The sequence below is a fragment of the Geotrypetes seraphini genome, chromosome 4 (assembly GCF_902459505.1).
Source record: "Geotrypetes seraphini chromosome 4, aGeoSer1.1, whole genome shotgun sequence".
NCBI classification, from domain to species: domain Eukaryota; kingdom Metazoa; phylum Chordata; class Amphibia; order Gymnophiona; family Dermophiidae; genus Geotrypetes; species Geotrypetes seraphini.
In genome coordinates this window covers 267931800-267957522 of record NC_047087.1, presented here as the reverse complement: position 1 = coordinate 267957522, position 25723 = coordinate 267931800, and the positions used below count along the sequence as shown (strand labels likewise).

At 41.7% G+C, this 25723-nt stretch overlaps 1 protein-coding gene across 1 annotated transcript in view; it reads right to left on the bottom strand.

The window, feature by feature from the left end:
• Positions 1-25094, bottom strand: part of STK32C (serine/threonine kinase 32C) — an 85825-nt gene extending 60731 nt beyond the window's left edge. Inside the window, 3 exon segments of the mRNA XM_033942759.1 lie at positions 6201-6374; positions 24975-25054; positions 25056-25094. Of these exon segments, the coding sequence (XP_033798650.1) occupies positions 6201-6374; positions 24975-25054; positions 25056-25094 (293 nt within the window).
• Positions 25095-25723: the final 629 nt, after the last annotated feature.

The following is a 25723-nucleotide window of genomic DNA, read 5'->3' as shown; positions in this document are numbered from 1 at the left end:
TTCCGCAAAGTGTGCCTACATTTGGACGCCCTCGTTAGGCACACGTTGCAGAATCTTGCTTAAGAATGCTAAGCGATGCTCAGCATTATGTGGACGTTAACCTTTTTAGACATCCTTTTTAAGCTGCTTCTTTTTAGTCAGGGGGTTCCTACCATGAAAGCTTAGGATATCCTAGCCATATGATGGTACCTTAGCATATCACTAAACTATGATATCACAGACACCTGACTAGGAGCTGCTGTGGCTCAAAGGGTAAAAGCCCTGTGCTCATCTTACAGAGGTCATGGATTCAAATCCTAAACAACAGCCCATAGGACATGTTCCTATTTTAATTGCACAAGGCAGGTCTAGTGGGGATCTTGAGACTGCGGCTGAAGCCCCTCACCACCTCTTCCCAGCAGAAGTAGGGCAGATGTTTCATGGCGGCGTTGTCACAACAACAGCTGAAGCGGCGCGAGGGGAGCAGTCCGCGGAGTCGGAAGCTCTGCACATTCAACGGACAAGAGACGCTAGAAGTGCAAAAGCCCCATTCAGCTATGAATTTAAGATAAGTTATTAAACTAATTATAAGTGAAATGGAATTAAATTATATCTGAAATTATATTTAAAAGAAAAAGTACATAGTTAAAAATTGGAGGTGGTCAGATCCTGACTGATGAGAAGGCTAACTACATTGAAGTCTGCACCATACAAGATTTAATTTGGTACAGATGTAGCCGCAGAGGTCAACTCCTTCCCATATTTGAATGATAAAATATGAACTTTATTGATCTTTTGAAAGTATTTGAGAGTGCTTGACTTTATTGAAGTTACTGTGCTGGAGAAAATCAAGAATTTTGAATACTTGCTAAGAATTCTTCTTGAAATAAGGAATACAGAAGTGAGGATTATTTACAGGATATTGAAATTGAAATACCTTGCTTGACTTGTCTTCAAAAAACTTGCCGATTTATATTGTGGCAGTTTATTTTAATTGTGGCATTCTACCTTGTAGGTGCACTTTGATGATCTCACAATGAGGTCACCATTGTGCAGCTGCACAACTCCATTTCCAATGAACTAGAAGCCATGCTAAGGTCTGTATCTGTTTTTTTTCTGGTTATACCCTTTTGCAAATTAAGTTATCTGTTCAATATATATTTATGTCATGTAGTTGCATCTCTTTGAAGAATGAGCTCATTGGAGCATTTTTAGTCAGAAAAAAAAGGTTGTTTTTTTAGCACGAAACCTAAAGCTGTGTTTTTCATGTGCTCTAATTAGCAAATAACATTGCTGTTTGGCCAGAAAACTAGTAGGTTTGGCATGCAACATATTTGTATTGATGTGCCCTATTTAAGTGGTGGCTTATTAAATGTATTTTGAGCTTAATAAAGCAAAAATAAATCCCTAAACCCTATTTAGAAGATCACATCAAGAACATCCAAAACCCGCCTATATTCCATCCATAGAACTCACGTCTATCTAAAGCCCAAACCACACTGAAAAGTAGACCTGGTTTTCATTTGCCTACAATTTCCGTATTAGATGGATGCACTATGGCGCCCAAATATATGTTAATGAGTGAAGAGACGTCCACATCGAAGCCTCTCCCATGCTACGCCCATCCTTATATGGTTAGGCACAGTTTTTCCCAAAGGGCGCCTACTGAATTGTGGATGCATCTTGAAACTCAGGTCTACATCCTCTGGAAGCCCATCTGCCAATTATCACTTGTTAAGACCCATTGCTCATTAACCACTTAGTTTGGATGCCTAACTCCCGCTTAACTTTAGGCGAAACTTAGGTGCTGTTAGGTGCCCTTTATAGAATTGGGCCCTGGTTGTCTGTACACTATAGATCTAAATTTAAAATTTTTTGTGAGACTTTTAAAGCTCTACATTATGCATTTCCATCATACTTGGCTGCTGTAACCAATCCATATACTCCAACATGTACATTACGGTCAGTTGACTGGTACTTCCTTCACCAAAAATGGCTCATTATGAATCAACTTGTAATTATGTTTTTTTTTTTCTTTTTATCTCCATTCTTATGGAACAATCTTCCACAAGTTATTCAAAGTGAACTTTCATTTATAAAATTTAAGTCTATGTTGAAAACTCTTCTTTTTTTCAATTTGGCATTTAATTTGAGGTAATATTTAGATTGTCAGTGGACATAAGACTGCATTCACTAAACTTCAACATAAAGAGGATTTTTTCCTTTCTTCAATACTTAGATTAGGTATTTCCTATTGATAATGGTGTTCTTTTCTTTTTTAATTGATTTTCTTGTGTTTTGTAAGTCATTAATCTGTTGTAAATTGTGAGATACCAAATTTTAATAAACATTAATAATTTCCCCCTAAATTTAGATTCCTAATAAAAATAGGTTGCACTATTTAGGTGCTCAGATTGAAAAAAAATCCCTATTTGCTAGATCTAAGTAAATAGCCCCTTAACCCCCTACACCCCCTTTAACTAAACTGCGGTAGAGGTTTGTACCGCAGCCCATAGTATTAAATGCTCCAACACTGCTCTGTTGCTCAATTATGCTCATAGAATTCCTATGAGCATTGGAGCAGTATCAGAGCATTTAGCATCCCGGGCCATGGTAGAAGCCTCTACCCAATGGCTTAGCGAGGGTGGGAGATGCCCAGGGCAGTGGTGCCCCCCATGTCCTCTCCACCCTCCTCCTTCTCCTTCTGTGCCAACCCCATACCCTCCTCTCTGCCCCCATCCCACACTGACACCAACCCTTCCCACCCCTGTCCCTCTAAATCTTCACCAGCATGAGCAGCTTCTCTGCCTGCTGCACACGCTGGCTTTCCCTCTGATGTGGTAAAAGCGGATAGCGTAGCTGGTTTTAAGAAAGGTTTGGATAAGTTCCTAGAGGAAAAGTCCATAGTCTGTTATTGAGAAAGACATGGGGGAAGCCACTGCTTGCCCTGTATTGGTAGCATGGAATATTGCTACACCTTGGGTTTTGGCCAGATACTATTGACCTGAATTGGCCACCGTGAGAACGGGCTACCGGGCTTGATGGACCATTGGTCTGACCCAGTAAGGCTATTCTTACGTTCTTATGTCACTTCATTGCCCCGCAACCCAGAAGTGATTTCAGAGGGAGCCTGGCCTGCATACAACATACTAGAGTAGTTGCTCACGCTGGCAAAGATTTAAAAGAGGTACGGGGGGCGGAGAAGGGAAGGTGAAAATGTAGTGTGAGGGGGGGAGGAGAGTGCTGTGCTCCTAGTGAGACAGTGCCCAGGGCGGTCTGCCCCCCCCCCACCCCCGTTTTTACTGTGACACTGCCTCTACCACTGCTTAGCAAAAGAGAGCCTAAGCTAGGCGAGGGTTTTAAAGGCCTACATTTCAAGGGCCTAAGTTTTGGTAGAATTGTGCTTAGTGGTGCCTAACTCATGCTGCGCCCATAGAAATGACTAACTTCAGGCACCCTTTATAATATCAGTTCCTTGGTGCATAACAAACACCTAACATTAGGTAAGTGCCTAATAGGCATAAATTCGGGTACCTAAAGTTAGATGCCTATTTTCAGCAAACTTTCAACGTCAAAGTTTTGAAAACTTTGTTATTTAGTTTCAGCAGAACATAAGTTTTTCACTTGGGAGTCCAACTTTGGTTCCTAAAACTAGATACTCAAGTGGTCTTTTACTAAACTGCACTAGTAAATGGGTTTAGCATGTCCCAATCCGGGACTTTCCCATGTGCTACGCCCATTTCAAGTACAGTTGTAAATTTGGTTTTTTTCATTTATTTCACTCTCTGGCCATGTTAAGCCGGCATTATTCAGTTAGCGCATGCTAATGTCAGCCTGCTAGCTGAACAGTGCTTCCAAACCTATTCTCCATCCATGACATGCAATCTCCTAAAAAAGAAAATAAATAAATAACATGTGGTTAGAATGTACAAATGGTAAATTTAATGCAAAACACTTTACCATGTCCTGCATTTTAGGCCATTTTTCTCACATTAATCTAACCTAATCCTTGATTTTATATACCGGATCATTTCTCGAAGGGACTCGAACCGGTTAACAAAAGATAATCTCAGAGATTAGTGATGAACAGTAGAAAAAGAGAATCGGTAACTATCAACATATAAAGATTAAGTGAGAATTCTATCAATTATCTGTAAGGTATTTTGTAAACAAATATGTTTTCAGGGTTTTTCTAAAACGAGTTAATGAGGCAAGAATTCTAATGTCTGGAGGAAGGTCATTCCAGATCTTCACCATTGTAACGACTAAAGAATGTGAAAGCCTACCTAAAGTTTGAATCCCTTTAATAGAGGGAAGTAATAGTTTGAATTTATGTATATACCTCGTAGAGTTAAAGCGATAAGAGTTAAAAGAAAGAGGAAGGAATAGGGAAAAAAATCCCATATAAACTCTTAAAAATAACATTTGCATATTTAAACTGAACCCTCCAATAAATCAGAAGCCAATGCAGAGCTCTCAACAATGGAGTAACATGATCGTATTTGTTTTTCCCAAAAATTATTTTAGCTGGCATATTCTGAATAAATTGTAATCTCTTTAAATTACCTTTACTTAAACCAATGTAAAGGGAACTGGCATAGTCCAAATAAGTCAATATTATAGCTTGAATCAACACTACAAAATGATGCTGGTGAAAAAAATAACAAACTTTCCTTAGCATCCGTAAACTAAAATAACATTTTTTAGATATATTATTAATTAGAGGCTACTTCTTATTCTGATTTTAGAAAATCACTAAAGACACGCATGTTTGATATCTTTACATCTTATTATCTTAGTAGTAGTACTGTTTAACTTCTCCTTGCTTTTTAACTTTTTAATTGATGCATTTTTGACTGTTTTAATGTACTCTATATATATTGATTGTATGTGTTTTTTACTTTGTTGTGAACCGCTTTGAACTTTTGGTATAGTGGTATACAAAAAAATAAATTATTATTATTATTATTATTATTAATTTGGTTTGCCATAGATAGAGTAGAATCTAAAACAAATCCCAGAATTCTAGATGAATATTCAATCTTTAAAGAATCACCTGAACTTAATCTTATAGAAGGCGGAAGATTATGTGTAATTGAATCAAACCATAATAGTTGGTTTTGGAAGCATTTAATTTCATACGTACAGGAGAAGACCAGTCTTGAAGTCTAGAAATACAAGAATTAATATCTATTGTTGATAATGATGGATCAACTTCAAGTAGGATGAAAATATCATCAGCATACATAAAAATTTATTCTGAGATAAATAGTTTCAAGTATTTCAATGTCGTCATATATATATTAAATAATATAGGAGACAGTGGAGAACATTGAGGTACTATACATACAGGAGACCACAATGAGGAGAATTTATTCTCAATGTGTAACATAGTTTAGTTAAAGAGCTCCTTGGGTTTTTTGACTATCTCATGATCTCTGCTTCACAAACTACTCAATACAGTAGAATCCCGATTAACCGGCACTCTTACTCAACCATTAAAAAAAAAAATCATCCTCGAAGCAGTAGTGGCAACAGTCCTGAGCCATGAATTCCCCCTCCCTCCAGCCCTGAAGCAGTGACAGTGGTCCTGAGCTGCGATCACTCAACCCCATCCCTCCCTCCAGTCCTGAAGCAGCAGCAGCAACAGTGGTCCTGAGCTGCAACCCTCCCCATCCCCGTCCCTCCCTTCCTTATCTCAAGCAGCAGCAGCAGCTGGTCGGTGCTGTAAACAGGCTGCTTGCGGCCAGCCCTGGCAGGGCCTTGCCTCTGACCCATCACTTCTGATGCATCAGAGGAAAAGCCCTGCTGGGGCTGGCTACGAGCAGCCTGTTTTCAGCACTGTCTCTGCTCGGTAAGTGAAGGGAGTCCAGGATGCCAGACTTGCATGGAGGGAGGGGAGATGGGGGAGGTGGGCCAGGTGTGTGTATAGAGGGAGGGTCCAGCAGGGTGTAGGGGAGGGGAGATAAGTGGACCCATAAGTAGGGGGAGAAGGAGAAGAGAAAGTGACCCAGAAAGAAGGGAAGAATAGATACTGGACCTAAAAGTGGGGATGGGGAGATAATAGAGTGAGGTGGGAAGGGAGACAAAACTATTTTTACCGTAACTCTCAAGCAACCAGAAACTACAGTTATCCGGCATCCACCAATCCCCATGGGTGTCGGATAACTGAGAGTTTACTGTATATTATTTAGTACAAACATAGGACATATTTATATTACCTGTGTATAATGTGTTGACTTCGTAAATAATCAAGAGCTAGGGCCATTTCACAAATATAAAGCTTCACCATATCCTCTGTAAACTGTACATTTTGCTGTAGATGATACCGAAGATCTCCACCTAGGAGTAAATCTACTACCATAAACATGTCTTCTTCATCCTGGAATGAATACCTGGAAAAAGTAAACAAACAGTAAAGAAATCCATTCTATATTATGAGCACATTTTATAAAATTATGCTAAAATGTTGCAGTAACTATATGCTAAAGACCAAAATTAAAATGCAATAACTGCTACGTCTCTAAGCTAATTGATGGGGCATGCCCAGTTTTATCCCCTCCACTTAATTCAGAGACAATGAACTTTTTTCTTTCTTTAGAATGATTTATTAAAATTAAATATATAATAAAAAAATAATACCCAATAATCACTTCATCCACTCCACTAGTATAAATGATCGTGCCTAGATTGTAAAAGACCACGTGTAGATTATAAGATCTTAAAATCTACGCGTGAAGTTGTGTGCCTCAGCCATATTCTACCCATATGAATTCACACCCCCAAAGTATGTGTCATTACATATAGGTGTGTACTTACAGAATACTGCTTAGATGGAAACTGCTCATTTATTCCTGCATATAATAATAATAATAACTTTATTCTTATATACCGCCAACAATCTTGCGACTTCTAGGCGGTTTACAATAAAAGAAACTGTAAATACATATATGCAGCTAGAACCCAAATTAAACTTTATAGACTTGGGGCTCCTTTACAAAGCTGTGGTACCGATTCCCGTGTGGCAAATATGACGCAGCCCATTCAGTTCCTATGGGCTACGTCACATCGCCGTGCTGGAACTCACGATTTTGTAAAAAGGGTTCAATCTCAGTAGTGCATAAACTTGAAAATACAATGTACCGTACTTTCCTTTTCCCGTTTTTCTCCCTTACCTGTTGCTTGCTTCGCTTCTTGATCCCCCTGGGTTTTCTCATTTTTGCTTGACTGTTATTGGTACCATAACATCAGTACCAATATGTCTAGATTTATGTTTGTTTGTTTTCTGTTATAGACATAACCATTGCCGTATAAATGGTTCTTAAGCTGTAGTTTGTTTTTGTATATTTTAAAAGAATAAATTTTAAAAAATATATGCAATCTACAGTATGTTATTTTCTGATCCCATGCAAAATTCCTCCCTAATGGGAGCTAAATGCCATAATGAGAGAGGATGATCTAGGTGCATGTAATGCTATTTACTTATAAATATGCAATTAAAAAACTGTTCTCACAAATAGAGATTAGGGAGCCCTTTTACTGTGCTAAAATGTGGCCTGCTGTAACCCCACACGGGGCTTTCCTGTATATGGAGACATTTAGGGCTCCTTTTACAAAGGCGCGCTAGGGCCTTAACATGTGGAATAGCGCGCGCTAAATTTCCACGTGCGCTAGTTGCTACCGCCTCCATTTAGGCAGGCAGTAGATTTTCGGCTAGCGCACGCTAATCCGGTGCATGCATTAAAAACGCTAGCGCACCTTTGTATAAGGAGCCCTTAGCGTGGCTGTAAAATGGCCACATTCCCTATTTTCTCAGTTAATGGTCATGCAATAATTTCATTCATAGCGCATGGCCATTAGTGTGGGAGCCCCTACCAACATCTATTTTCTAAACAGTAAGAGCTCCTGCATTAATCACATGTTAATCTAATGGCATGCGGCAATGTGTTATGTGTTAACTGATTAGCACAGAACATACCTACTCTCTGACTCCAAAACATGCCCCCCCCAGCGCTAAAAAGTACCGTGTTTCCCCGATGGTAAGACACTGTCTTATTTTTTTTGGAAGGCCAAAATATGCTCTAGGGCTTATTTTCGGGGGGATGCCTTATTTACCCATGAAGAAGACTACAGTACATTGTTGAAAAAAAACAGAATTTTATTACCTGTATTGGATGTTCTGGCCGTGAACAAACTCCTGCAGTCTCCGTTAGGAAGGGATGAGGGAAGCTGCCTGTGTTTCCTTGCGCGGAGTCACGTGCGCGCGCTGCAGTCCTGTCACTTCCTCCTCTTCACTTCATGACGAGGCGCGGCACGCAGCCATGGAGGCAAATACGGTAGACGGAGGGACCACACGGAGTCACCCACCGTACCACCCGATTCGGGTAAGCGCAGGTATCGGTGGGTGGCTTATTTGCGGGGGGTGCTTTATTTTACATTTTTTTCTAAAAAGGGGGGGCTGTCTTATTTGATGGCCCTGCCTTATCATCGGGGAAACACGGTATAAAGTATTTTTAGTGTGAGGAAAGTACGTGTCAATCCCCAAACTACTGTGTGATGCCTGAGTGTGTCCCGCTGTAGTGGTTCTTAACCTGTGGCAACCACACTTTAAAAATGCTTTTCCGCAACTTAGGGCTCCTTTTACTAAGATGCGCTAGCATTTGTAGCGCATGCAGGAAATTACCGCGCGCCATACCACACGCCCTAGCGCACCTTAGTAAAAGGGTCCTTATATAATAAGCTCTGTAAGCCATTATCCTCCTAATTCTATAAAATTGCATACACAGCTTTACACTTAGGGCTCCTTTTACGAAGCCGCGTTAGCGGCTCTATTGCACGGGACTTTTCATCACGCGCTAGCCCCCACGCTAGCCAAAAAACTACCGCCTGCTCAGGAGGAGGTGGTAGCGGCTAGCGCGGCCTGCAGTTCACCATGCGCTATTACGCGCGTCAAACCGCCAACGCGGCTTCGTAAAAGGAGCCCTTAGAGGTCCATTTACTAAGCTGTGACGAGCACTAATGCCTGCTTAGAGCGGTTTAAAAGAGCTTATCGCTATAAAATATTTTTTTAATTTTCAGTCAAGGGAGCATGTCTGGGAGTAGAGAGCGGGTGTTGCTGCCCTAATCGGTTGGCACATCAGCATTCCTGCGCAGGATTAACGCATGAGCCCTTATCTATAAAAATAGGCTGTGTTAAGGGCTCACATACTAACGGGCCTCTTTTACAAAGCCGCGCGGCAACAACCACCGAAGCCCTTTAAATCTCTATGGGCATCGGGGCCGTTAGTGCAGCGCAGCCGCTAGCGCGGCTTTGTGAAAGAGGCCGTAAGTTTAATTAATGGCTGGGCTTTAATTTGGAAAATGGAAAATTGCAGAAGAAATGGCCTTAACCCGTGGGAAAGACCCGCATAATTTATTGATTTCCAAAATTTCTTAACCACCTATAACTAAGCGGTTTACAGCATAAAACATTCACAATGATTCAAAGGGCAACATATAACGATACTTTCCGTGCACACATTTAACCCACTAAAAATAGCAGGGAAGTACAGTACGATTACATATCATCAATCGTTAATGAATCAAGAGCATTATTCATAGTTCAGAATCCTCTTTAAACATCTCCCTTCCACATAGCATCAGAGGAAGGCATCTACATTCGCTTAAATGGTATAAAATACTAGCAGTTACATGATTAATTCTGGCTGTGGGGCGGGGGAGAGGGGCAAGTGCTTACTAGCCACAAGCTAACATAAGTTTCTGCACTTACAGTTAGGCGTCTACCTGTGAACGTATGCTAGTAATCTATAAGGGAAATTGCACATGCAACGGACAATAAAAAATTAGGCCCATATTCTTGAAATGGCACTCCAACATAGGCACCAGTGGGTGTCCTACCGGCGCGTACGTCAAGAGCAACACACCGTTTAGAACTGATTCTAAAAGACATTTGAAGGTATGGAAATATCCCAGAATGTCTTAAAAGTAATATCCTCATTTATACGCCCAAAAGATCTTTGCATTCTGAGAGTTTAGCTTTACAGATGATGTCCGTGAATCCAAGACTCGTCGAGACTGGTTAAACGGCTTTCTGTTGCACAGGAGTTAAGTTATGAAACTCCTTGGTGGGTCAGATACGAAAAGGGTAGGTTCAGAAAATTACTAAAGACGCAGCTATTCGAAGATGCTTTCTTGTAGTTACCCCAGTTACGATTGATGAATTTTTTAAAATGATTTTTACTATCCACATGATGATGCTTTCTTAATTTGTTAACAGCATAAAAATATATTCCTTCCAAAGGATATTTATTTTTAAAAAGATGAACAGCCAAACTTTCAATATATTGGTAGTCTACGGGGGCTGTGATTGAAAAGCCCTCATTGCTGCAAATATATGCAGGCACTTAGGCCCTGATGCTCAAAAGTTTGCCATGGAAACAAGACTGGTTGTAGCCAGCCTTACTTGCAAGGCAGCTCAGCCTTTGATGCACAAAAGGGGAGGGAGAGGGGGCTTTTGCCAATCACAATAGCAGCCACCGAGAACCCTGTGCTCATTAGTATTACAATGAGCACTCCTTGTAAGGCACAGAAGGGAATGCCCATCTCTTACCATTGAAATTGTTCTGGCAGGTCGGGAGTAACTCAATTTCCCCGTCCTGACCCCATGAGTTTTGTCGCTGTTCTGTCCCTGCCCCATTCCTGTAAGCTCTGCCTTAATTGCACAAGCCTTGAACACTTATGATTTTAAAGTGTTTGAGGTTTGTGTAAATGAGAACAGAGCTTGCAGGAATGGGGCAGGGACAGAAAAAGAACTTGTCAGGACGGGACAGGAAAATCAGTTCCCACGGGGACGGGGAAAAATTTGTCCCCGTGTCATTGTCTATTCCATGTCTATGGTCAGAACACAGCTGATAGGTGGGACACACACACACATAACGTCATTCTATCTTCTCGGTTACGGCTCCCCAAGCTTGGAATGCCCTGCCAATTTACTTAAGAGAGGAAAGAGTTCTAGACAAATTTAAGAGCAAACTTAAGGGCTTCCTTTTTAAAGACGCTTTTAGTGATTAACTGAATTTCTTATGTTTTTAATCTCTCCTTAAATTACAATAAATTTCTTCCCCTTTTCCCAATGTGTTATTTACCTTAATTGTTTCTTTTATATTCAACTAGTCTTATAGCCCGTTACATTAACGGGTGCTAGAATATATGTGTGTGTGTCTCTCTTTATTTCTTTCTCTCTCTCTCTCTCCTTAGCCGCTTTCTTTCTTTCTGACTTTCTTTTTCCTTGGCTATCCATCACCACCCCTTGCCTGCTCCCCCTGTCCATTCTCCCTTCCTTTTACCTCCCCTGTGTCCACCCCCCCCTTCACAGTTCTCCTTATGCAGCAGCAGCCCTTCTCCCTTTGTTTTACCTCCCCCCTGTCCAGCAGCACCTTCCTTCTCCCCCTGTCCAACATTAGGCCTCCGTTCCTTTTTCTTCACCCCCCTGTCCATCAGCACCTCTTTCCTTCTCCCCTTGTCCAGCAGTAGGTGTCCCTTCCTTTTTCTCCCCCTCCTCCTTCTTATCCCTATGATACACTTACCTTGCTCTGCCCCTGATCAGAGGCTCCCGACAGCCGCCCAGTTGCACCCATTGGAAAAGTTCCCTCTGCGGCATCCCGCACCCCTCCTGACGCGACTCCCGCTGTCTTTCTTTCTGTCTCTGTCCCTGGCCCCCTTTGTCTGTTTGTCTTTCTGTATATCTCCCTGCCCCTGTGTCTTTATTCTTTTCTTTCTGTCACCCTTCCTCCCTCTGTCTGTCTGTCCGAAGCAGCATTCCCTCCCCCTCCATTTCCCTCCCTCCACACCAGTTCCCTGTGCAACTGCCCCTGTATCTTTCTTCTTTTCTTTCTGTCTCCCTTCCTCCCTCTCTCTGTGTGTGCAAAGCAGCATTCCCTCCCCCTTCCATTTCCCTTCCCCCACACCAGTTCCCTGTGCAGCAGCATTAGCGTTTCCTCTACCCCCTTTCCCTTCCCACAGTCGCGACTACAAACGCAGGCCTGAGTCCTTTGCCGCCCCCCCCCCCCTTCCCTTCCCGCGGGCCCGACTACACATGGCGATTCAAACAGCGTGTGCATCAGTCTTCACACGCTGCTTCGGGTCCTTCTACTGCCCTGATTTACTCTGGCACGTCCGGAGCAAATCAGGGCAGTAGAAGGGCCCGAAGCAGCGTGTGAAGACTGATGCACACGCTGTTTAAATCGCCAGTCGGGCCCGCGGTAAGGGAAGGGGGGGGGGCGGCAAATGACTCGGGTCCCGGTCAGCGGAAAGTCGCTGGGCTCCTCGCTGGGTGCGCTGAGTGGCTGCGATCCCTCTCCTCCCAGACCCCCCCTCCCCCGGAGGAACGGAGATCGAGTTGCCGCCATTTTGAAGATCGTTCTGCCCTGCTCCTTGCCTTTGAAAGACACGGTGGCGGTGGCTCCTCTCAAGATACCCGACTGCATTGGACTTCCGACGCAGGTGGGGATCCTGAGAGGAGCCGCTGCCTCGTCTTTCAACTTAAAAATATAGTAAGGCAAGGAGCAGGGCAGACCGAAGAACAGCAGAGTCTGGTGCAGTTCTAGAGAGGAGCCGGTAGCATGTAGAGTGAGAGGCGGGGGTGAGGAAGGCCGCCACAACTGTGTAAATTTTTTTTTCAATTTGAAAGCCGCTGCCGCAGCAGGGGCAGCGCATGCGCACTCGTGTTTTCGCGACGGATCAGGGAACACGACTTTTGAGTGCGCATGTGCGGCCTAGCATTTTATTATATTAGATTGTATTTCTTCCTGTAACTTTCCCATTGTTTGATCTCGTATGTAAAAATAGTCTTGTCAGTCATGTTTAGTCATGTTATATTATGTTATGTATTTAATGATATTTTAATATGTTTAGTAATAATTTTGTTAGTCATGTATGCTTCCCTTGACTTTGTAATTTTTAGCTGTACATCGCTTAGAATTTGGAATAGGCGATTAATCAAATCTTATAATAAACTTGGAAACTTGGATAACATGCACAATGGCTGTATCTATATGTAAGAAAAAATAAATAAACCTACTCGAGAGCTCCGGCATTCAGGAACTGTACTGAGCCCGCACACAAGAGCTGTGCCTACTGCTCAGTTCTTGCATGCAGGCACCAGGCACAGTTCCTCCCCCTTTCACTAGGATACTCAGCACAAATAGCATGCATATAATTTGCATACTATTGTTGCTGAGCATAGCCTGGCATGATCCCAACCTGGTGTTTTGTACTAGGTTGCCTGAGCTTTGTGCATTCTGCCCTTAGTATCTAGAAACTTTGGCCCAGATGCTCTAAAATTGCGTTAAAATCCCATGGGCCACTTTAGTGCCGGTAAACTTAACAATTTCAAAATGACGAGTGATGCCCAAAGAACCTAGCATGCAAATGAAGTTCACGTAGGTCCATGGATCAGACATTGGAGAAAGCGACTGACACATGCACAGAATAGTCCATGGAAAGAGGCATAAATATGCACATGCAACAGGAAATGCAATGTCGCAGCGTCAGGAAATGCTATGCTGTCGCATCAGTCATAGGTGTGCCTTATTGATGATGCTATTGGATGGAGAGTACGGGAGAAGGAAGGGGAGAGGGTGGAGAACTACCAACAAGCCAATGGCAGCTTTCAACAAACATGCATGACACACCTTTTAAACACGTGCTTGAGACACAGTTTTAACACACTTATATACGTATATCGCAACCCTGATTGACTCTGTCGCTTGAAAGCCACAAATGGACAAAAACGTAGGACATCATAGCAAAAATTCCTTTTACTCCTCATTACTGGCTAAGCAATTTTAAAAAGATACTTCTGTTGAACTTCCATGTCATGTAACGTCAGTCCCAGCCCCAACCACATGCACCAACACACTTTTAATAGTACCAGCACCCCAGACCAGTCGGTAATTTTGGAGAGTTAAAAGTTGGCGTTTCAGTTTCTGCTTCACCCGGTGTGCTCATTGTAATATTAATGACTTCGCTGTACTGCATTTGCATAATAGAGACAGGCTGCTAGGAAGCATGGCAAAGACTGCAGTGAGCCATTGTGTGCATTAGTATGTAAAATACCTTGACGCTAAACCAGTAAGATCTGGTTTAGCATCAATTGTTAAAGGCACGGTGAGTTTAGAGCAGTGCCCCAAAAATCTTTTTTTTTTTTTTTTTGCTCCAGCACACTAATGGAGCAAATGTTTTTCTGTGACACACCCACAACCCTGCCCTGCCCTGTTCCACCCCTAGTCCTGCCCCACACAAACCTCATCTCGTTTTCCCTGAGCTTGGGGCCATGTCCGGAGGGCCTCTGAGCATGCGCAGACGGTGACGTGAAATGTGGGAAATGTAGTTTCTGTGAAGTGACCGTCCCTACAAAAGAATTCATCAATCCGAGCAATGGGAAGAGGTTTACCATTCGACATTTCATGATATGCACCATAGATCACATCATATATGTAATAGTTTTCCCCTGTTCTAAATGGTATGTCGGTATGTCAACCCAACAATTTAAGGTTAGATTATCGGAGCATAAATCAAATTTAAAGAACAAGAAATTAACAGCTCCCATTGTAGAACATTGTGTCCAATTTCAGCACAAGTTCACTGATCTAAAGTGTTTTTGTATTGATAAAGTTGAGTCCCAAAAGAGAGATAGTGATAAACAGAGGAAATTATACCAAAAAGAATATCGATGGATTTTCTCTTTAAATACAGTGAAGCCAGCAATGTTATAGTTTCCGTTAGGTCATTTCATGATGTCATTGATTTTTGACTCTTAAGCGCATGCGCGGTTCCGGCAGTTTGCCGGCGCCATTTTTTGATCTGCTAAGGGCAGATCAAGCTGTCTACAGTGAGTACCGTGAATTATTTCAAGAAAGATACACTTGTCTGTTCGAGTGTATAGTGAGTTAGTATTAATTGTTTGAATCTTTTCCACAACCTGAATTACAGACCCCCGAAGAAGCCTTAATCGGCGAAACGGGTCCCGTCGGGCCTCTTATTTATGGGCTAGGCGTTCATGCTAAACGCCAAGTGACCAGTTAAAAGATAAGTGTCGCTGGTTATATTTGTATTTTCATTGCACATATTTCAGTGTGGGTTGAAGTAGGATGTTATATGAGAGTTCACCTGCTCAAATTATATATGAAAGATGAAAGATAAACTGCATACCTGCCGCTAGCTGTTTCAATTCATTTATTGAATAGTGCAGGACTCTGAGGGTTTCATAAAAAGTACACTCTATATTGATTGTTTCAGCCAAGTTTTACAAGTTTGTGTTTGTTTTGCTTTATATTGTTGGAACTTGATACCATTGCTAGTAGAGTTGTATCTGAATTAGCAAGTTGCTTGCAGAAAACTGGCACTCATGTTTTCCAACTTCACGTGTTTCCCAGGGAGCTGCTCCTGCCCCCTCAGTTTGTTTTCTGCAAGAGTGGAAAATGCACAGGCAAACTTTCTTAGTTGGCAGCCTCTTGAACATGTGGCATGGTCTCTGTCTCCACATGCATTCAACACCATAGTTTGGCAATGGGGGCCTCCACAGATAGATCTGATGGCCTTGGCAGTGAACACCAAGACACCCTGTTTCTACTGCCAAAGATCCGAGCTCAGAAGAGAGGGGTTGGATGCGTTAGTCCAACCTTGGCTGGAGAGCGAGCTCTTTTACATGTTTCCCCTGTGGTCCATGCTCGGTTGAGTCATTTGCAGGATTGCGATCCATCCAAGCTTGGTAGCTTTAGTGACCCCCGCAGACCATAGTATGCAGACCTAGTTCATCTCCAGAGGGATGAAGGCCTCAGACTTCTGGTCCAAGTGGATTTTCTCATTAGGGACTGGTTCCTATCGAGAATCTGGAACTCTTTAGGATTATGGCATGGCTCTGTCAAGCAAGGGTTATTTGGATGTGGTTGTTACCATGTTGTTCAGTTCTAAGAAGTTCTCCACAGCGGCAGCTTATGCTATTGCCTGGAAATCATTTCAGCACTGGTGTGCGTTGAAGCATGTAGAGCCCTGGCAAGCTTTGATTTTGGTATTCTTGGACTTTTTGCAGGAGGGACTTCAGAAAGGGCTGATGGTAAGTTCTCTGAAAGTGCAGGTAGTAAGACTTTCATGTTTCCAAGCTTTGGAGGGGGTGGGGGTGGAGAGGGTAAATTACACTCCTGTCTCTCTTGTGACTCGATTTCACTACTTAGAAATTATTCTGGACCAAAGGTTATCCTTTGATCAACATATTTCATCATTAGTCAAATCCTGCTTCTTTACGCTGAGACAGTCTAAAATACTTCAAAGATGAGATTCTTCAGAAGCCTGTACTCTACACTCAGCTAATGTCTAAACTGGAATAATGTAACAGCATATTTATTGGTCTTCCTCAACATCTGCTTTGTCGTTTGAAAACTGTCCAAAATATAGCTATTCATGTTCTCTCCAATGCTTCATGATAGCATGAAGACTGGAAAGTGGCGAATGTTACGCCGATCTTCAAGAAAGGTTCGAGGGGAGATCCGGGAAACTACAGATCGGTGAGTCTGACCTCGGTACCGGGAAAGATGGTAGAGACGCTGATAAAGGACTGTATCATTGATCACCTTGATGGACACAATCTGATAAGAATGAGCCAGTAAGGCTTCAGCAAAGGAAGATTTTGCTTGACGAACTTGCTGCACTTCTTCGAGGGAGTAAACAGGCAGATAGACAAGGGTGACCCGGTCGACATTGTATATCTGGATTTTCAGAAGAGAAGGAAGAGGAGAGATACCGAGGAGCTGTGGAATGAATACACTTGTAGGTTTGTAAGAGGAGTTTGAACTGTATGCAAAAACAGATAGGGAGATGATGAAGTGACTTGAGGAGAGGCATAATGTGGTGTGTAGCAGATATGGTTTAGCGGAAAGCCAGTGAGAAACAGTTGCTCCAGAACACATTAGCTAGACTGATCCTTCAAAAAACCAGGTTTGAGAGGGCTAGTCCTCTACTGGTGGAGCTGTACTGGTTGCCAGTTAAGAGCAGAATCCAATTTAAAGTCGCATGTATGAACCACAAGGCTATATATGGGGAAAACTCAATGACCCAGCATTGCAAACTGTCTCTTCCCTCTCCACATTGAATCTGGAAAAAAAAATCACTCCTCGAGTCTACCTTGGAGGAGAGTGTGTGGCACAGTGGATGGAGCTACAGCCTCAGCACCCTGGGGTTGTGGGTTCAAACCCCGCCGTTGCTCCTTGTGACCCTGGGCAAGTCACTTAATCCTCCATAGCCCCAGGTACGTTAGATAGATTGTGAGCCCGCTGGGACAGATAGGGAAAATGCTTGAGTACCTGATTGTAGAACTGCTTAGATAACCTTGATAGGCGGTATATAAAAAACTAATAAACTTGAAACTTGAAATACCTTCAAGTTCCAAGGCCCCAAGATTTGAAATTGCCTTCCAACCTGCTTGCGACAGATCCTTTCCTACTTTCAATTCAGGAAATCATTAAAGACACATCTATTCTCACTGTAATCCAAGACATGAACTCTATATTAACTGATCCTTGATGTTACTTTTATGAATCCTTATTAATCTGCAACATGGCATAATCAAGCTCAAGAAATGGGCATCAACATGGCAAATGAGGTTCAATGTGGATAAGTGTAAAGTGATGCATGTCGGGAACAAAAATTTCAAGCACAAATACAGGATGTCTGGGGCTGTACTTGGAGGGACCTCCCAGGAAAGAGATGGGAGTTCTGATCGACAAGTCGATGAAGCAGTCCACGCAATGCGTGGTGGCAGTGAAAAGGGCGAACAGAATGCTAGAATGATAAAGAAGGGGATCACGAACAGATTGGAGAAGGTTATCATGCCGCTGTACTGGGCCATGGTGCGCTCTCACCTTGAGTATTGTATCCAGAACTGGTCCTCGTACATGAAGAAGGACACAGTACTACTCAAAAGGGTCCATAGAAGAGCGACTAAAATTGTTCAAGGGGCTGGAGGAGTTGCTGTACAGTGAGAGATTAGAGAAACTGGTCCTCTTCTCCCTTGAAAAGAGGAGACATCATCGAAACATTAAAGATACTGAAGGGAATAGACTTAGTAAATAAAGACAGGTTGTTCACCCTCTCCAAGGTACGGAGAACGAGAGGGCACTCTCTAAAGCTGAAAGGGGATAGATTCCATACAAACGTAAGGAAGTTCTTCACCCAGAGAGTGGTGGAAAACTGAAATGCTCTTCCAGAGTCTGTTATAGGGGAAAACACCCTCCAGGCATTCAAGACAAAGTTGGACAAGTTCCTGCTAAACTGGAACATACACAGGTGAGGCTGGACTCATTTAGAGCACCAGCCTTTGACCTAAGGACCGCCACATGAGCGGACTGCTGGGCACAATGGACCACTGGTCTGACCCAGCAGTGGCAATTCTTATGTAAGCCACAATGATTCCTTGTGGATAATTGTAGGGTACAAGTACGGTATGATACTTTTAAAACAAATAGGAAAAATATATTTTTTTCATTTAATGCAGAATTAATCTCTGCAATTTATTGCCAGAGAATATGGTAAACACAGTTAGTATAGCTACATTTAAAGAAGCTTTGGGCAAATTTCTGGAGGTAAAGTCTGTAAACTATTATTAAGGTAAACCCAGGAAAAGCCGTTGCTTATCCATGGTATGGAATCTTGCTGCTTGTTGGGATTCTGCCAGATACTTAGGACCTGGTTTGGGGACTGTAAGAAGCAGGATACTAAGCTAGATAGATCATTGATGTGACCCATTATTGTAATTCTTATGTCTGACGTCTAATGAAGAAATTAAATCTGAAAAGTGATTGGATATTTAATAATTAAGTATCACAGGAAAGAAAGATGAAAGTTTTGGAATGCACTTCACAGTCTCCAGATTAGATTATTATTGATAATGTATGGTAAGATCTTAAACATTTCACTAACAAAACAAAAACAGCTGGCTTACAACCACTGAAATAATAATGATAGGAAATCTTTATTGGTTAGGGAGGAAATCGTTAATCAAAATTATAAACATTGACTCAAAAAACTCAACAAGCACCAAACCAACACAAGGTGGCTACAGCAGTGCTCTTATGGAGTCCAGCAGTATTATCATTGGCCAAATTAGACCCGGAAAAAAACTAAGCAAAAAACAAAAACCTCAAAAAAGAGGAAAATTCCTTTGCTCAGAAAAAAACTAGTCATACTAAAAAAGATAATAGAAGGCACCCCCCAAAAACAGTAATATATATAAATCTTGTTCTGATCTCAAGTAGATCAAAGATGCATCAAGCACTCTGTTGAGAAAAACAGTCACTTAGATAGTTGACACTTAAAAAACATTCACTTAGCTGTCAGTTGCCTCTCTGCTGGCCGGGATCTAGAAGCTGAGTTGACAGGGCAGCGAGGCACACATTTTTCCACCGTAGCGCCACTCCAAAGAGAAGAAAAAAGAAAAATCACTCCAACAGAAGCCAGTGAACTGCTTCATTGAAGCTGGTCTCTGATATTTTAGTTGTTTCCTTAGTAAAGATCTTAAACATTACATGAATGCAAAGAGACCTAAGAATATTTCTCAGCTGGAACAGTTCTGTAAGGTAGAGTGCAGAAAATATTCCAAAATTAAAAATTAAAAGAGCTAGTTACAGAAAATATCCGAAGCCATGATTTCTGCCACCAAGCTGGCTACAATGAAAATATCTGAAGCCATTAATTCTGCCAAAGTAGGCATTAAAAAGCACTAATTGAAAGGCTGTCAAAATTTTTTGCACCGGCCTTTTGCTTCTTTTCAAGCTGCAAAAAACGGCAAATAGTAATTACACATAAAAATGACAGAATGATTATAGTGTCAATATTCAAACACTTGAAGGATGTCAGGTAAGATTTGCCTCTTTGCAGATGATACCAAAATGTGAAATTGAGCAGACATCCCGGATGGTTTGAATAACATGAAGAAAGACCTAGCAAAGCATGAAGAATGTTCTGAAATTTGGCAGCTAAAATTTAATGCTAAGAAATGCAAGGTCATGCATTTGGGCTGCAAAAACTCGAGGGGACAGTACAGTTTAGAGGGTGAAGAACTGATGTGCATGACAGAAGAGTGGGATTTGGGTGTGATTGTATGTGATCTTAAGGTGGCCAAATAGGTTGAAAAGGTGATGGTAAAAACTAGAAGGATGCTAGGGAGAGGTATTGCCAGTAGGAAAAAGGAGGTATTGATGCCCCTTATAAGACTCTGGTGAGACCTCATTTAGAATATTGTGCACAATTCTGGAGAATGCATCTTCAAAAAGATATATAAAGATGGAGTCGGTCCAGAGGAAGGCTACATCATAAGGCGTGTAGAGACAGACTTAAAGATCACAATATATATACTTTGGAGGAAAGGCGGGAGAGGGGAGATATGATAGAGATGTTTAAATACCTACATGGCATAAATACGGATGAGTTGAGTCTCTTTCATTTGGAAGGAAGCTCTGAAATGAGAGGGCATAGGATGAAGTTAAGAGGTGATAGGCTATGGAGTAACCTAAGGAAATACTTGCCTATACACAGGGCCGGATTTTCCTATAGGCTAACTAGGCTTCAGCCTAGGGCCTCAAGATCAAGAGGGGCCTACATTAAATTGTTAGCAAAATTAAAATTACACTATTCTAAAAACAGTGAACACTAAAACACTGAACCGAAAATAAGGAGAAATTCTACGCTTCCGGATCGGAACCGGCTCTGGCCGCAACGGGGCACCGACTCGACTTCTTCCTTTCTTTTTTTTGCCCTGGGAGGAGGATCGGGGAGGGAAAGACGTCAGTCCAGAAACAGCTGGGCAAAGCCTAGTCCCGCGGGGAGAGAGGCAAAATGTGGATCCGTCAGGACAGGGCGGCCCAGATTGGCATCGTGGGGTGGGGTGGGGGGTTTCAGTGGAAGGGGGATGGAAGGCAAGCAGGCTGGCATTGGAGGAGGGTGGGGAGGTTTAATGGAAGGCAGGCAGGCAGTATGGCATGGGGGTGTTCAATGGAAGGGGGATGGGAGGCAGGTGGGCATCAGAGGGGGGGTGAGGTGATGAAGGACGCACTGGGGGCACTATGGACATAGGAAGGGGCAATGTTGTGTGTTATGTTTGATTAGTTATTGTTACAAGTACTATATATGGTGCTGAGAATAAATGTCAAATAAGTGTTCTCGACTTTTTTTTATTTATTATCCGTGTCACATTTTTTATAAAGGTTTGTACCAATAACAACATGTTTCATTTAACATATTGATATATATCACTGTAATGATGTATTTTGTTATCTCTCATGTAATTTACAAACTTAAAAATGGGAGGTGAAAGGGTCTCATAAGTGGAATAGCCTAGGGCCTCTTTTCATCTAAATCCGGCCCTGCCTATACTTCACCTTCAAGCATGGATAGAAATTGCTGCTGCAGACTTAGCAGAAGCCACTGATGATTTGCAAGATGAAATTACTAGAATTAGTGCTTATGCTGCACAAAACCATATGACTTTCGATTACATACTGGTTAAGGAAGGTGGAGAATGTGGAACTTTTGGCCACATTCTAACTTTCTACCGTAGATGACAAAGGAAAGATTGTTTTAGATTTGGCGAAAAATGTTGACCCTTCTCTAGTCTGCAGCTTATTGGGATCCTGGCCAATCAAGGATTCCTGCATGATCACAAAGAATCACACTGAAATTCTTGATTGACTGGATTTTCTAATAAATCTTTGATAGGAGGCAAAAGTGCATTAAGAAATTTAGCAACTATCCCTTTCCCATAGGTGTCCCATAGGACCCCAGAAAAATGTTGAAAATCTCAACCATATAGTATCAACAAGTAATTACTTAATAAAATACAAATTTGTGCCACATCACAAAAGAACATAAATGTTATTTAAAAAAAACACAACCCCCCCCCCCCCCGTATAAATCACTATTAGGGATGGGGAGAGGGACCTTGGGGTGATAGTGTCCGAAGATCTAAAGGTGAAAAAAATAGTGTGACAAGGCAGTGGCTGCTGCCAGAAGGATGCTGGGCTGTATAAAGAGAGGCGTAGTCAGTAGAAGGAAGAAGGTGTTGATGCCCCTGTACAGGTCATTGGTGAGGCCCCACTTGGAGTATTGTGTTCAATTTTGGAGACCGTATCTGGCGAAGGACGTAAGAAGACTTGAGGCGGTCCAGAGGAGGGCGACGAAAATGATAGGAGGCTTGCGCCAGAAGACGTATGAGGAGAGACTGGAAGCCCTGAATATGTATGCCCTAGAGGAAAGGAGAGACAGGGGAGATATGATTCAGACGTTCAAATACTTGAAGGGTATTAACGTAGAACAAATCTTTTCCAGAGAAAGGAAAATGGTAAAACCAGAGGACATAATTTGAGATTGAGGGGTGGTAGATTCAAAGGCAATGTTAGGAAATTCTACTTTACGGATGTTAAGTAAGCGAGCATTGAGCTCAGAAAGGGGTTGCGTGAGGCCCTGCTGTTCTAAAACAATAATTTTAAGATTCAGCAGCTCTTGGATCATTAATATTGAGGAAATGGTATTCCAAACTCTGTCCCAATAAATCTTGAGCTGAGAACATTGAAATATCATATGAGGCAATGTACCCACATATTTCTCACATGACAACCTTAAATTTGAAACTTTATGTGAGAATTTAGCAATCTACTGTGGAGTTCGGTTCATAGTCATTCGTGCGTGAGACTTCAGCGCGCCGACATTGCAGCGCCGACAATTTAAAGAGCTCCAACGTGGAGTGTGAGTGAGGAACACCTTAGTTTACTTCATACTCTTCGCGCTGCCATTGGGGAGGGGGGTGGGGGGGTTGGAACCCTCCATTATAGAGTAAACTTAACTTTTTCCCAATTTTTTAGGAAAAAGTTACATTTTCTCTATAATGTCGGGGATTGCAACCCCCACAGCCCCCCAACAGCAGCGCGAACAGTCTGAAGTAAAGTTGGGGGGTTCCCCCCACACCCTTGTCGGAGCTCTTTAAAAGTCACTTTTTAGGCGGCGCACTGGTGTCTTGCACAGAATTGTCAGTGCTGCAATCTCGCACACTTTTGTCCCATCACCGTGGAGTTCAGTGATCCTGATGTAAAAAAAAAATATGTTGATTGAAGTACTGAAGCAGAACGAATTGATTTAAAGAATCTTGTCCACACCACTTGCCATACTTCATCATTTGTGAATATATCTAAATCAGGTTGCCAAGTTGCATTGATACAGATACCGGTAGAGCTCGACACAGTATTCCATACCATTTGGAGGCAACACCTTTAAGAGGAGTGATATTAATACTTTGGTGTAGAAGGTCAGGTGTAGACTTTAATTTATTCAAAGTGGAAATGCTGCACTAACACATTGCTTTAGTTGCATCCATTTAGTATACTGGTTGGGTGGTAGACTAGATTTATTACAAATTTCCTCAAAGGACATCCAGTTGTTATGAGTAAGAAGATCTTGTAGAGTGCAGATCTCATGCTTCTGCCATATAGACCAGTTTAAGGTGATATTTTGGATTTTAAAGATGTCATTGTTCCATAGTGAGATCAATGAGGTGTCCCTCCATTTAGTTTCCATCACATTGTAAAAATGTTGTATTACCCTTTTAGTTGAGCGAGTGATGCAATTTCTAAATGATGCACCATTTCTAAATGGTGCTGATGTGGACATTGCTAACTTGGAATGTTTTTGTGGTCAAAAATGGTGAATAAAGTTAGACAAGCTGGTGGTCTGGACATTTTGGCAGCTAAGATGTCCAAGTAGATGATTAAAAAAAATATTTGGGGATGTCTAGTAGTTTGACTTTTGAAAATGGACATTTTTGTGCTTCCAATTTTGGACCTTTAGCGGGAAACATCCAAATCGGACTTAGACATCCTTTTTGAATATGGACCTCCACATAGTATAAATTATAGGGTTAATCAATTTCCAGGCAAACAATATATGGTTAATCATATTCACATAACTAATTTGGGTATCTTATTTGAGAAGGTATTTGGATAAGTCAGTGGATGCTGGTATCTGGATATTTTAATGTTATCTGGATATTCTAGGCTTGCAATCTATGGCCAACTTATCCAGATAATTTTAACGGTGTCAGGTCAAAAGCGCGCCGGGACAAAGGCGCGCCCAGACAATTGAGTGCAGCGCGCGCCGCCGCGCCGCTCTAAATTACTGTTTTTAGTGCTCCGATGGGGGGGCTTGGGGGGGAATTCTCCCACTTTACTTAATAGAAATTGCGCCGCGTTGTGGGGGGTTGTAACCCCCCACATTTTACTGAAAACTTCACTTTTTCCCTGTTTTTAGGGAAAAAGTTCAGTTTACAGTAAAATGTGGAGGGTTACAACCCCCCTTAACGCTGGCGCGATGTCTATTAAGTAAACTGGGGGGATTCCCCAACAAAACCCCCCGTCGGAGCACCTAAAAACTGTAATTTAGAGTGGTGCGGCGGCGCGCACTGCGCTCAATTGTCAGCGCGCGCTTTTGTCTTTCGCGCCGTTGTCTATGAACCAACTTTAACTGGCTAACTGAATATTGTCACTTTCTGTCTAAAGTTTGACTTCACATCTGCTATTCTCCCACCTACTCCTAGTTTTAAGAATATAATTTTGGAAAGTCATTGAGATGTCTGACCAAAAGATATCTATCTAATAGCCTGGGAACTTTGAAAACAAATATATCTACTTAATTCCCAAAGTTAACTGGATAAATTATTTTGAATAATAGACCCCTATTTTTTTTTAAGCCTCTGAAAGAAGTCAGCTCCAAGATGATATATCTTATTAGACAGCAAATAATGTGACTCAACAACAATCACTTCTGAGGCTTCAGGAAGCCTTTTATAAGTGCCCAATATATTGTATAGTTCTTGTTTGCTTCAAGAACATAAAAGCGTACATCTATCAGTGAATGCATGCAGCCAAAAAAAAGTATGCATCAGAAGAAGAAATATTCACCAGAGATTCACCAAGAACACATGCTCTATGTCCTGCAGGATTTCTAGTTCTCTAAATACATTTCGAACCTCATCTCTTTCCAATGCACTGTTGTTTGTTCATGTACTTCATGGCATACATCGTCTCCCGTGTCCTTCTTTTGTACAATTGCACACCTAAAATCACAAAAAAAATTATAGAAATGCAGATTAATGTAGTAAAGAATGTCAACCTCTCTTATTCTTTCACTTAAGAACAATGAAATTTACATAATATTTGGTATAAATATCTGCAATCTGACTGACTTAAATTACCTTATGAAAGAATATATTGAATGGCAATAGGAAGCATTTCCTTGTGCCTTAGGATGGGCTAATGAATGTCTCTAAATTAAGTATTTAGTTTCAGATTTAGGCAACAGGAAGCCTGAGAGAGAATCAGTAGACAGAGGCAGCATTGTAAATGGTTGTATTATATTTCCCTATGTTTTTCTATATAAAAATTCATTAAGATAAAATTCATAAAATCTAATATTGCAAATGAGAGCATATTTACATAACAACCAGATACGCAAAATCCTTTTCAATAGAAAGATGTAGGTTTTCAGCTATATCCTTGCGATGACCAAAATTTGGTGGAATCTAAACATCTTAAGAGGTTCCTTAAAATAGGCTCTCATAATGGAAAAGCTAGATTATAGGATATTATAATAAAGGGCAATTTTATTATCTACCATGTTGCCCCGAAAATAAGGCAGTATCATATCAATT